Source organism: Chanos chanos, chromosome 6, assembly GCF_902362185.1.
Source record: "Chanos chanos chromosome 6, fChaCha1.1, whole genome shotgun sequence".
Classification (NCBI taxonomy): domain Eukaryota; kingdom Metazoa; phylum Chordata; class Actinopteri; order Gonorynchiformes; family Chanidae; genus Chanos; species Chanos chanos.
In genome coordinates, this window is record NC_044500.1 from 34,017,472 (window position 1) to 34,030,600 (window position 13,129).

A 13,129-nucleotide genomic window follows, 5' to 3' on the forward strand; every position below is an offset into this window, starting at 1 on the left:
TGTTCCTGTATAATTCATGAGGAACATGGCGTGTTGTACAGGCGACTCACTAAGAGCAGTGCATCACGGAGTGAGACGAACAGCCCATGGCTCTTTTACCCCGTCATACAGGAGAGGAGCCACTCATGTGTTACCTGTGTGTGAGAGTGTATGTGTGCGTGCTTGCTCTTGCTTATGTATGATTGCACTTTCAGAGAAAGCGTCTTCAGAGCAGTCCTGTGGAATGTGTGGGTGTGTTTTTTTGAGGGGGAATCGCTGCCTTCTGTCATCAGATATTAGCCAAAGTCTGGCGTAGTTTCACCTTGGTTACCTGTTTGTTTTTGTACCTAGGTTCCTTAAGGCCATTTCAAATAGTTATTATGAAAGGCCGCCATCTAGTGGTACGTCCTGGGTATTGCACGCTTAAATAGCCTCGTGTCCTCATAAAAAGCTTGTATGTGTATGTGTATTTTTATTTCTGTTTGTTTTGTGTGTTGCTTAGGCTCAGTGAGGCGAGAGACAGATTCCTCAGTTGCTCGGTGAGAGAGAAAGACCTGTCGTCAGGCTGGCCACACCCCCCATTCTCCCGTCTCCATGTATCCTGAATCTACCACCGACTCCCCTGCCCGCCTCTCACTTCGACAGACCGGTTCGCCTGGCATGATCTACAGGTCAGTGTGCATGAGTATACACAAACACACCCAGAGAAGCTGTTTACGCGCGTACTTTTAGACAGACGTGTGAAATCAAACAAAAAGACTTCCTGCATTATCATTTTACCAGTATTGCTATAAATTCAGATGAATTTCAGACCATTTAATTTTTTTTTTTTTTTTTTTGCTGACATTTGTGTGGCAGGCCATATGATTTCTCACTCCACTGACTGTGTGAACCATCTCAGCTTGTGAAAGAATATTTTCGCTCCACGTTCATTTCTGTCTTTCTCAGCTTATTTGTGTCGCTGGTACTTGGTTCATCTGAATGTCGCAACTAACGCAGAGGATCAGAAAAAATCAAGTGACCTATACCAAAATAAGCTAGGGGTTTAGATGTAGCATTAACCACTGTCTGCCACAATCTTCCATTAGTAGTTACATTTCCTGAAGCTATGGAGATCATAAAAAAAAAAAGGGTCCAGTCAGACTAGGAGAGTCTCTGTGTGAGAGAGAGAAAGATGGATAATGGAGGGAGGTCGTCGCTTCCCTGGAGCTATTTTCTCCTCGCTCATAGACATGACGATGGTGTAACATGCTTTGAGACGTGTGAAATGCCACCCCCGGGTTGAGTGGTACATTCGCGCATAGCAGTGTCAGTGTGACTGTCCCAAGGATACACTGACTATCTATTTAAGTCCTGCTTGAAGGGGGCTCGGGGGCGTGCAGGCGTTTGACCTCTGACCGTTAGCTTCAGGTCTGTTGGCTTCAGGTCTGTTTGTGAGGGCTTTGGCAGGATTGTGGCCCTGAATGAGTTTGGTTGCCAGCTGTTTTGGTAGGGCCCGGACTGTAGTTGTCTGGATTTAGGAGTAAGAGCAGAATGAGAGAGCAATTATGACAGATATCAAAATCTGAAAGCCATTGTTTAATGAGAAACAATAAACAGCGGGATAACCTACAAAGAGCCGGTCATTATTGCGTAATAAAGCCCTTCAGGGTGACTGAGGACCCCCCGGCTTCTCGTCATTTTGCAACAATGACCAGCTCGCTGTACATTATCCCTTACATTATCCCGTTTCTTTGTGGGCGTCATATCCTTGTGTAAATAATAATGGGCTCTTCTTGCTCTTGACAAGAACTGTGTTCTAAGATGAAGGAAAGGACATTGTTAATCAGTAAGGAATCATTAATCTAGTGATGTTCAAGCGATTTCTCTTTTCTGAAGGTTTGTTTTGTAATAGCCCTGCTGGAAGTCATGTGTACTGCTCAGTGTATGTCTTTCTCAGCTGATTGCTCTTTCTGACTGAGTCAGTTTTAATCTAATAACATCTGTGGAAACCCAGAGACTTTACACTCTATATTGGCCTGTGTGATTCACAGCTTTCTCTTGGGTCCTGTGCATCAGCATCCTGCAGTAAAAGTAATTCAGCGTACAACCTTTCTCTGCTATTCCCCGGATTTACACTAGGTGGTGTAATAGGTCAATATTCTCTAACCCCAGTGGTACAAAAAGTAAGGTTTTGTTTGCTTCTTTGTGTGCTTGTTTGTTTGTTTGTTTAGATTTCACATTGCCGTCAAAACTAAAAATAATGCTTTTTAATCACTCATGGAAGAAAAAAAAGACACTTGCCCTCTGACTGGGGTACAAACTTTTGACATGCTTCTGACAAGTATTTCACACATAGATTCAATCACATATATAGATATGCAATTCATATTAAAGTATACACATTTTGTGCTTATCCTGTGTTTTTATGCATTATCTTTTATCAAGTCTTTATTTGTGCATTCTTGACTCAAAGATACTCATAGAGATACAACATAGGCTCCAACGTGTTCTTCTAGCCTTTCGTTTTTCTGTTCTCCTCATCTTTCATCTCTCATGTTTGAAAAGCGTCTGATTTATTAGTTTATGTTGCAAGCATTCATTATGTTGCCATATGTGTTGTATGCTCCACAGATACACCCCTGCTTTTCTCCATTTATACTTTTTCCTACGCTTTGCGTCATATCATGACAATCCAACGCTGGTAGGCTGTAAAGAGAGGAAGCTGATTAGATCACACAGAGGAGGTTATCTGTATCTGTCCCATACATACATTTGCTTAAGTAGACTGCATGTAATGCATACTTTAGTCGTCTGTGATCGTTTTCAGATTGTGTAGCGTTAGCTTTTCCGACGCCCAACTTTTGCATGATCTTGCCCTAATTCCTATTTGTCTTGTAGTGTAACTGGAGACAGAATGTTGTGTGTGAAGCTGTGTGTCTGTAACTTTATATTTCACCATCGTTCTTCTCTGTTTGGCATGTCAAACTAAGCTTCCCTCTCTCCCTTTCTCTCCTGCTGGCCTCAGTGCGCGATATGGGAGCCCCAAACGACAGCTGCAGTTCTACAGGTACCTCGTTAGTCTGGTATTTAATTAGCTCTTGCTATTTGATACTAGTCATTCTTCTCCTCATGTTTATGTTCAGCTTTTTCCAAATACAATCAAAGCCTGTCATTCATTTTGGATATTCACTTCAATGGCTACATGTCTGTCCCTACGTTATGTTTTAAATTCTTTGAAGGTCTTGAATTCTTTGTGCGCATTTTGAAGATATGGTCTGCGATGCATAAGGAACATTCTAGATTATGAGGCAGGTGTACAGTGATGGATCTTGTTATGTGATGGATGGTGACTAGATGCTGCTCCTGTTGCATGTTTTTTGTCCTGTATATGTTTATGTGAATTTTAAAACAGAAGGAAAGAATATGGCAGGTAAGTTGTCAGCCTGTATTGTGCGAGAGGTGTCTTCATCATTTCTGAATGCTTCCTGTATAAAATCTAGAAATTCTATCCCACAGTGTGGATTTTTTTCACAAAAAACACACTCAGACATGTTCCTGTGAAGTCCGAGTGACACGTTTTCCAACTCAGAAATGCGTCTCTTTTGTTTTTATTCACACTTCAACATTCTGTGTAAAAACTCTTCTCTTGAATAAATTTCTTCTGCTGTCAAGTTTTTATTAATTATACACAGTAGCGCATCAAACTCATCAGATAAACACAGCTATATCCACCTCATATTTTTGGCATTTGTCTGTGTAGAGAACACTTTGATTTCAATCCTTTACCAACTTGCTGTTGGAAACCATAAACTTACACTACCTGATTGTTACACTACCTTGGTGACAGACACGCCATTGGTGAAAGGAATGCTCTTGTATCACTATACCATCATAGTTGAAATAGACCTAACGTACTGTGTGAAACCTTACTTCACTGCTGGTCTCAGCCCCCAGTTTCTTTGCTCTCGTGCAGGGTGTGTACATTAGTCCCTGAGACATTAGCCAGGGATGGTCATGTTCAAATCATTTCTTTGATCGTTTCATGATGAGATTAAATCAGTCGACTCAATTAATGTTGTGGAATAGAACTATTCTATCTTAAACTCAAAATTTGAGTTTAGCACCTTTTTTCAAAATTTCAATTTAAACGATCATTTGTGCCCATTGCAAACATTAACACATTGATAAGTCAATTCATGTTAGGTGCAATAAGTGATGTGAACCTGATTGGGAACTTTGGCCTAGGACTAGACATGGAAGATTGGGGGGGATAAACAGAGTACCTGAACTAGAACTTGCCCCATCATAATCCCTTATCAGTGTGAACACTGTGCTGTTCATACTGTATTGGAAAGTGTTCATATTGGTTTATATGGGTAGGTGCTGATGGGCCTTTAAAACTCCCTGATGCTGTAGATTCAGGGTAATGAGCCATCTCCTGAACTTTTGATTCTACTGTCTTGCACATTTTTTTTGTCCTTTTAAGCTCAAAGCATCCTGCTGGCACTCTACCTCAAACGATCGATTACCGCACTGATGTGTTTCAGGCTGGCCGAGTGTGGCGGGAAGGGAGGATTATGCGTTTTCAGTCATTCCAAAGCTCCGCTGTAAATGGCCATATTGGTTCAGAGTGGTACCATGCATATGGGCAGTCAGTTGGTCTGAGGTTCCCTCCAGGGTCAGATATGGTGAGGCTTTACCATCTCGACCGCATTCCCGTCATATACTCTAAGACCTCAAAGGACCTTACAGCTGGAAAATTCCTGACCTGATTATAACCTGTCCGTAAACATTGTCTCTCAATTTCATGTTCTTGTAATTCTGAGCGTTCACAACCTCTTGTATGACTGTCTTTAAGATAGCAGCTGTGAGACACCGCTGTTGTGTACTGTCACCTGAAGTGCACACACAGGTGATGTTCTTATTTAGAGTGTGAATTTCACATCATTTTTCTCACAAGAGGGAAATGAAGGGACTGAAATGAAGAAACATATCATTACATATTCTAACCTGCTTGCTTGTCCAGGAAGGAGAGGTTTTCTCTAGAGCATCGGCCGTAGTTTCAAGTGCTCTGTACTACTACATAGAATTATTGACCTTGGAATAAATTTTTAAACACATGCTCTGAACTTTGTCCTCATTCTAATTTGAGTCTGTGCGATGTACATGCTATTGTTTTAAACTAAAGTCAAGGTTTTTATTAATGAAGTGAATAGAAGAGACACGCATAAGTATTAGCGCTGATTAATCGATTTCAAATCGAATTTGCGATTTGAAACAATGCAATTAGCAAATCACAAAGGCTTTGATTTAGGATCTATGTTATGGAATGCGTCTGACCTACGGTTCTTCAGAATGCTGCAGAAAGTTCCATTGAACTGAATGGGCCATCCCAGTGTTCGAAGGTCTGATATTTCTTGATGATGACAGCTGAAAAAAATTAATGACCGCTGTCATTGGCAACGGGTTTTGTGCTTCTGATTCACATCTTTATATCGTTCTGCAAGTAGTCCGTTCACTTGTCGTAACGGAAATAAACAGCCTATCTGCAACAAATTGACAAGTCTGCAGGTAGCTTAACATGTTGCCATGCAACACTTGCCACTTAAAAGTTCTGTTTGCTAGAAGGACTATTTTTCTCAGTGGAAGCCACAAAACAGCAATAAAATCATTAAAATGAAACATCGTGAGAAGTTTCTTTTATCATTTTGGTAAGTAACCGTATAATAAGTAGGGTCTTGTTGGTCGAGTCGCAATTTATTCTTTTGATAATGACCGGCAGACTATACATGATCCTTTCCATGTTTGATTGTTCTATGGTCTATGCCAACTAAAAATGTAATAAATATGTGTTGGAAGCAATTCCAAATCTTCGCTTTATCATCTTTGCATTAGAATGTAGAGCAGTTAACATTCTGATGGTATCTCATGTGGTTATGCTCCATCACATGTTTTATCTATTACACAGTGAGTATTGAACTGAAGCTTGACTTTAAAAAATTATATCGCAAATCAAATCGCAATCGCAATATCTGTCAGAAAAATCACAATTAGATATTTTCCCCAAATCGTTCAGCCCCCTAGCAAGTATTGAGTATTAAAATTCCTCCAGCTGTCTTACTCCACACGTCACCTCTTTACTCAAATCACAGTTCGACTTTACCACAACAATTACAAACATCTAGGACTGGGTGTTATTTTATCGTTTTCAGTAAGAGCATGAGGATGCGCATTCTCGTACATTTGCTCTTTAATACAACATTTTTAATGTGTTTGTGGTGGGATGCTTTGACTCGGTGCACTTGTTACGTTTCCTTTGTTCACATGAGAGTTACATTATGTTGGCTTTTATCACACTTATTATATTCGGATATGCCTGCGTGTGTGTGTGTGTCTGTGTATGTATTCATAAGCGTTCATACTATATAGATCTATAATCTCATGGGCTTCATTATGAGCAAAAATGCTTCTAAGTGTTTTCTCCTGTGGAATAACAATCAAAAGCTTTTAGCACAAAAGCTTCTGTGAATAATTTAGGCCTGATATTATTTGCTGCGGTTGGCAGAAACAAGCATCGACACTAAATGACATAAATGGATTTCCTTCATGGCGTCTAATAGGGAGGGGTGAGAGATGGTGTTGGCGAGAGAGAGAGAGAGAGTGGGGAGTGTTTTTTCTCCTTCACTAATTGGCTTAGATGCTTTGTAGTAAGACACTCCCAGTTTGGGTGGATCACCGGACAGCTAGCTGCAATCTGTGTTTATAAGGACAGAGTTGCACCCATAATCTTTGTTCATGAGCCGTCCCCCAAGAAACCGGGTGAGTTTCAACGCTCTTATTAAGTGTGGGAGTTCTGTTGGTCACTGGTGTTCATGTGTGTGTGGCTGTACATGTGAATTTCTGCATGCGTTCATGAGGACTGAGTGGGTGCTGCATGCCTGTGCCCCTCATCTGTTATCCCATACAGCTTCTCTCTGGGCCCCAAGAAATGAACTTGCCCCTCGCAGTGCTTAGATCATTTACCACGGACTGAGTGAAGGGTCTTTTTTGGTAGAAAGCTTTTCTATATTGTAGGAGTTTAAAGGATTTCATGCTTGATTATTTTGGCAGCTCCTTATTTGCTACAGGAGTATGGAGTTCTGCAGTACTGCAGAATGCTACTCCACTACCCATGCCATTCAGTAGCTACACACTAAACAGATCAATAAAGGCTTATGATGGAGTACTTTGTGCTCTGGAATGTTTCATCAGGACTACACTGTCAGTATAACATGTTTTTTTTCTGCTTTGTGTGAATTTTTTTCAAGAATAATCTTTTTTTTTTTACAAGTTTTTAGTGAGTTAAATATTAGTTTTTAGTTTTTTTCTTTGGGGTAAATTGAAAAATTGGTCTCTAATGTGTGGCACCTGAAAATGTGCACTGAGCTGAATTAAATACTGTGTGTTATTTTTTTTTTTTTTCAGTTATCAGCAGTGTGCCTGTTCTATATAAAAAATGTAACCATCAAACATGAAAACTTTTTTTAACAGCTTATGTTTTAATGTCAGGTTTTCCAAACATAAATAGCAACATGTCATGTAGAATATTTTGTCTTCGCTTTTTAATATATATGTACTTTGCTGAATTGCATTTGCTTTAATATTTAATGACCTTGTTTTATCCTTTATTTAAATAAGGTGAGTTTAGCTGTTCAGTCAATTAACTTAAATAAATGTAATTTAAGGTTTCATCTGACAACGTCTGAGTAATAGCACAATGTAAACCTGTTGTAAGTTCTTTCTTTTTTGTTCGAATTAGACTATTTTAATCTTTGAGGACATTTACTAAAACATATCACAAAGAATTTTTTGTAATGTTTGGATGGTGAAATCCCAAGAAGAGAAAATTTGTCAGTAATACCTTTAAACAAAAGCTCTGAAGTGATTTTTGTAAGACAATACAGATGTTTTTAGCCAGAGAAGGAAAGGAAGAAAAAGGGGATCCCCATGAAGTGACCCTGCACAGTTATAATCCAGTAGTTTGTATAATATGGATAATTTTTTGTACTGAACAAAAGTGATATGAACTGGTTTATTTGGATTTACATTTTAATTAGACCTCCATCATTTCTTGAATAGGATTTGTATACACGGTCGGCTGTTAATCGCATTGGTAGAAAAATCTTGTTCCCCTGCTTCAGTAAATTTTAAAGTATGATAAATACCCTAAAAAAGATGCTATGGTAAAAAAAGAATGACTACTTAGAATGCTCATACTCCTTACCCACTACACCTTTGGTTTCTGTGACAAAACTTGCACTGCTCTTGTGCATCTCTGCGTGTGACCTGAAAGTTACACATGAATTGGTATACAATAGCCTCATGTGAGTTACAAGTTTATATTTGAAGAATGGCTTGGTTTTGTGTGTGTGTGTGTGTGTGTGTGTGTATTTCGAAATTCCTCAGTTCTGCTGCAGGCTGTAGAATGCACCAGTCCCAGGAATTTTTCTCAGTTCACTTGCGCCTGTGAGACAACCCAGTTTCTCCCCCCTCTTTTTTTTTTTTTTTTTAAACTACTGCTCTTCTTTTAAAAGAGATTATGACTTGTCAGCCACTGGCTCGTGCATGTGCGAATGTGTAATCCCAGTGCTGTAAGAATGCCGTGCCTGTGTCCTCTCTGAATTGTTCTCTCATCGATTCTTACCACCTGAGGCACCAAAACCACCTGTGCGCATCTACCCGAGTCCTGTTGCTTTTGCCCTGCCATTGGATCTCTGAAGACCAGGGCACTAGAGGCTCTGATTACAGGATGCATGGCTATAGCCTTGCCTCCCAATGCAGAGATGCTTTTCCTTTTTTTTCCCCCCTTCTTTTTTCCACCCCCTTGTGAAAGCAGGTGCTATTTAAGGCGATGGCTGTACCCTGCTAGCTCACATCTCTGCCTTGGTCCCAGATTTCCCAAACCTGCTTTTGCTCTGTGTATGTGTGTCTTTCTTGCGCCGGGGTTAGCGTGACGAGCAGAGAAGGGGGGCGTGTGTGTGTGCGTATGAAGAGGGTGGCAGGGGAAAGGGGTGGATCATGTTCGCGGGTGGGTACGCGGGAGGGTCTATCGGCCGGCAGCAATCCAGTCTCCCTCCCGAAAACCTGCAGATCCCCAAACCGCCCGGTCCGGGCAGCGGCGTTCGTAAGAGCAGCAGCAGTAGCAGCGGCGGCAAGATGCTGTCCATGTCCTACAGCGAGAGCATACGGAGCGGCATCAGCCGCTACCACTCGGACCAGGGCCTCAATCAGCCGTCCCGGCAGACGGACCAGGCAGAGCTGCAGCGCCTCAGGGAGCAGAGAGTCGCCGCACAGATCAAGAACATGGAGGACTTTCTCAAGATGAATGGCTTGGCTCTGGAAGAGTGTGTCTCCTTCCAGACAGGCATGAAATACAGGTAAGGACCGGACCACAGGTGGATGGAGGGAGATGGAAAAGGAGAAAACAAAGAAAGAAAACTGAGATGGAGAGGGGAGGGAGAAAAAGAAAATGAAATAGATTGAAATAGGACAAGAGTGCATGGGGGGGGGGGGGGGGTGTCTAATGTGGAGAGATCAGTAACCGGTTCGGATGCCTGTGTGTTTGACAGCACACCGCTAGAAGTTATGAGAGTAAGCTGTCCTGACTTTAATGTTTATACAGCTTTACTGCTGCAGTCAGTTTGTGGCATGTGTTTTCTTTTTCTTTTTTTCTTCTCTTTCTTTCTTTTTTTTCTTTTTCATTTATCATCAGTCTTTTTCTTTTTTTATGGGAATATGGTAGCGTTGTGAGAGAAAAGCAACAGGTCTTGGCGATAGTCCTCCAGAGAGTAATTAAATTAAAAACTTTGTTTGGCAATTCAGTGACCATACGACAGCGTCCGAGTAAACTTGCTCTCTGTGTTACTTTATAACGAAGGGTGTGGTAGGCACGTTATTGATGGTGATGTGCTGCTTTGCACCACTCCCACTGCAGTGGGATACTTCTCTCCGGCCAAAGCGCTCTCGTGCCACGCTAGCTGCTCTGGATTTATTTTCATTAACTAGGTCGCCGGCAAATTTGTCCAACAATGAGAGAAGGGCAGATTTGTCTCTGAGGCAGAAGTGAAGGGAAGAATGCTTGACTTGCTCAGGATCACAGCCATCCGTATCTCTCTCTGCCCACGTCCCCATCTTGTCTGGGCTGTTTGAAATCTTGAGTGTTGTTGCCCCCATTGAACTCTGAAAGCTTTCATAGATCCCCGAAAGACCACTTCCAAATAGTCTTTGGGGGTTTTTCCATCATGACGTGTTTGCTGAAATGCCCTAGGGGTTCATACTTTGGCATGTTTTAACCCTTTGAATAGGTAGCCTACTCTTTAACTATTAATACATTCTTAGAAAAGTCTTTCTGCTCTGCTTCTGTCCAAACAATACTCCTGACTTGAACAAAGCTTTCTCATTATCGAAGTGCTTGAGATACAGAGCTCCCTTTTTGAGGTAATCCATGTACATCAGCATCATTGAGAATGCTTATTTGAATTATAAGGTCAGAATGGTTGAGTGAGTCCATGGTCCATGGAGAGAAAGGAGTCACTGTGCTGGAGAACAGGGCAAACAACTGTTGTTTTGATGGAGGACGGTGTTGTGTGTCAGAGACAGTAGTTAGTCACGGCGTTCATTGTGTCTGTGCTGTAACGCTAACTCAGTAGGCCGTGAATATCTGATCTGAGGTCAGTGTCTGGTTGAGGAATTATATTACGAGGCATATGGTCGTCATATCTTCATACTCAACATGTGGACTGCATGTGTTCTAAAGCCTGGACTAGAGTCACTCTGAAGTCTCTCCTTTTAGTGCTCATCCATCTGTGATACTGTATGTATACGGCAGGTCAAGGTTTGCGGTCTAACCTAAATCGTGTGTGCGTCAGATATGGCGTGTGCCCTGGTTGTGTTTGATTGTACCCTGCATGTTTGGAGACTCATAAATCTTCTCTTAATGATGGCTTAAGTTTCTCCCCTTTAGAAACCTTACCTCTTTTACCTGAGCCAAGCCCCAAGGATCCCTTCTCTCTAATTGAGGTCTGGATCTTGATTGTTCTGTGTAGTGTAATGAAAGCTGTGTGTGCGGAAGAGGCTGCCACATGCATTTCTACCCACACTCATCATTATTTCAGGGTTGTGGAGAGACTGTATCTGTAACTCTGTTTAAGTAGGATTCTATGCTACTGGACTCAGGTAACACCAGTACAGACTTGCAACATTCATTTAACATGGATAGATGCGTTATCTCAAACCTTTTTACTTTTACTGGAAGGCAGTGGTGCAAATTTCAGGGTGTAAACAGAGAGGTTTAGGTACTGATTAAAGGTTTAAGAAAGTGTAGTTTGCTTTCTTATTGAACAGGGTAAAACACACATATATACACACATACACACCTTACGCTGCTCCCACACCTTTGGCTCTTTGGCATAAGTCCAAGAGTAATTCTTACTGAGGCCAGCACTCAGCAGAATTAAAGATGACCTGCGACAGAGATTGGCTTACACTGGTCTAGCAGCACTAGTGAGACAGTACAGCTCTCTAAGCGTCTATCTTTATTTGAAAACCATTGTGTAAGTCCACTGACCTCTATGGTCATCTTAACAGATCATTCCTGAACCGAACATAGGTATTGTCGTCACAATGACTGTTCTCGTCGAGTGTCAACCCCTCTTATACAGAGGGACTTGAAAGGATCCTGAATAGGTAAAAGACTGCGCTCTGAGGGCAGATGTGGTTTGATGTATGTATCTGCATATCTCTGCGTTGTTTGGCTATGAGGAGCCTGAGGTGAGCCACACGTATTGATTTACCTTAGTGGCTTGGCCAAGATCATCCACGTAATGGACACTGAGACAAATTTGGCCCCGTGTGTCCCTCACACATCACTGGCTCACTGATACATCACGGAGGAAAACTGTTAATGGACTTTTACGACTTTGAGTTTCGAGACATTCAGGTTCAGCTATGTCTTTTGTGGTTGTCCATTGTCCAATCTGAGGAATGGCTCAGAAGAATGTAAAGACACTTTTGTCAGAGCGGTGTGTCATTATTTCTGGTCAATTGTATTTTATTTTGAATTTTTTTCTGAATTTCCTTGGTGAATTCATAATTAGTATATGCTGTTTTTTTTTATTTACTGATTTTATTTTTTTTAACCATGCTACAGTTAAGGTTTGAACTTTTTTTTTTTTTTTTTTTCAAAATGTCTCTTTGCTTCAGCATCTATGATGTTTGTTTAGGTTTCAGCTCTAAACAGTCCAAAAAGACTGCAGTGTCATTGGAGGAGTAACTTTTCAGTCACGACATTTGCGGCCAGGCTCTTCAGAGTAGACTAAACATTATGACTGGAATTTTACAATGTTTCAACCCCTCTTCAGCCACTAGGCAGTGTTTCAGTTTGATGAGTTACATCAGTGCGATATCATTGTCTTTCTCTTATGTAAAACAAGACATTTTTGGCTCACTCAGACTGTGATGTCTGTGTAAATTGAGATTGTTTGTTTGATTTTTTTTAACAAATGTCATATCCCTTGCCATTAACAGTCACTGTTTTTAAGGACTTCTTGCCATTGACACTCGTTGTCCACAAGGTGGCAGCAAATGGACACAAGACGTAGAACTGGGACAGGAGCATAAACAGAAAGCAGAGTTATTAAAGTCCTGTAACACATTTGTGTCCGTTTGTCACCTGCAGTGAATTTTACATCATCACCATAGCCATGGTTTTGCTGATGATGTTGATTTCACCCAACATAGAACCTGAGTCCACACTTAGTGTGAGACCCATGAACATGATGACCGCTACTGCTGACCACTGTCACCTGTCACTTTTTAATAGTACTGTGTGTGTGTGTGTGTGTGTGTGTGTGCGTGTGTGTGTGTGTGTGTGTGTGAGTATATGAGAATGGCTGGGCGTATAGTTGCCATGTAGGCACAACAGAAAATGTGCACTGGTCAGTAATTGTATATGCCATCTGAGTTTAGTATCACTCATCATGTGAGTGTGTGTGCTGTCTGCATGTTTGTATATATCCTGTCTTTTTCCTCATATTGAATAATATATGAATGTATGCTGACTCGGAGGCAAGACTTCTAGATTCAGTTTTGTACGCATACGAAAACATTAGCCCCGCTCTCTCTCTCTTTT

At 41.2% G+C, this 13,129-nt stretch overlaps 1 protein-coding gene across 3 annotated transcripts in view; it reads left to right on the forward strand.

Moving 5' to 3' along the window:
• The first annotated feature begins 573 nt into the window (after positions 1 to 573).
• Positions 574 to 13,129, forward strand: part of kcnab2a (potassium voltage-gated channel subfamily A regulatory beta subunit 2a) — a 40,646-nt gene continuing 28,090 nt past the window's right edge. Inside the window, exons 1-2 of one of the 3 annotated variants that reach the window (XM_030776425.1) lie at positions 574 to 650; positions 2,987 to 3,028. In XM_030776425.1, coding sequence (XP_030632285.1) covers positions 574 to 650; positions 2,987 to 3,028 — 119 coding nt within the window. Of the gene's footprint in view, positions 651 to 2,986; positions 3,029 to 6,756; positions 6,781 to 9,090; positions 9,378 to 13,129 lie in introns of those variants that run through there. The other 2 variants (XM_030776422.1, XM_030776426.1) reach the window with 2 other exon arrangements.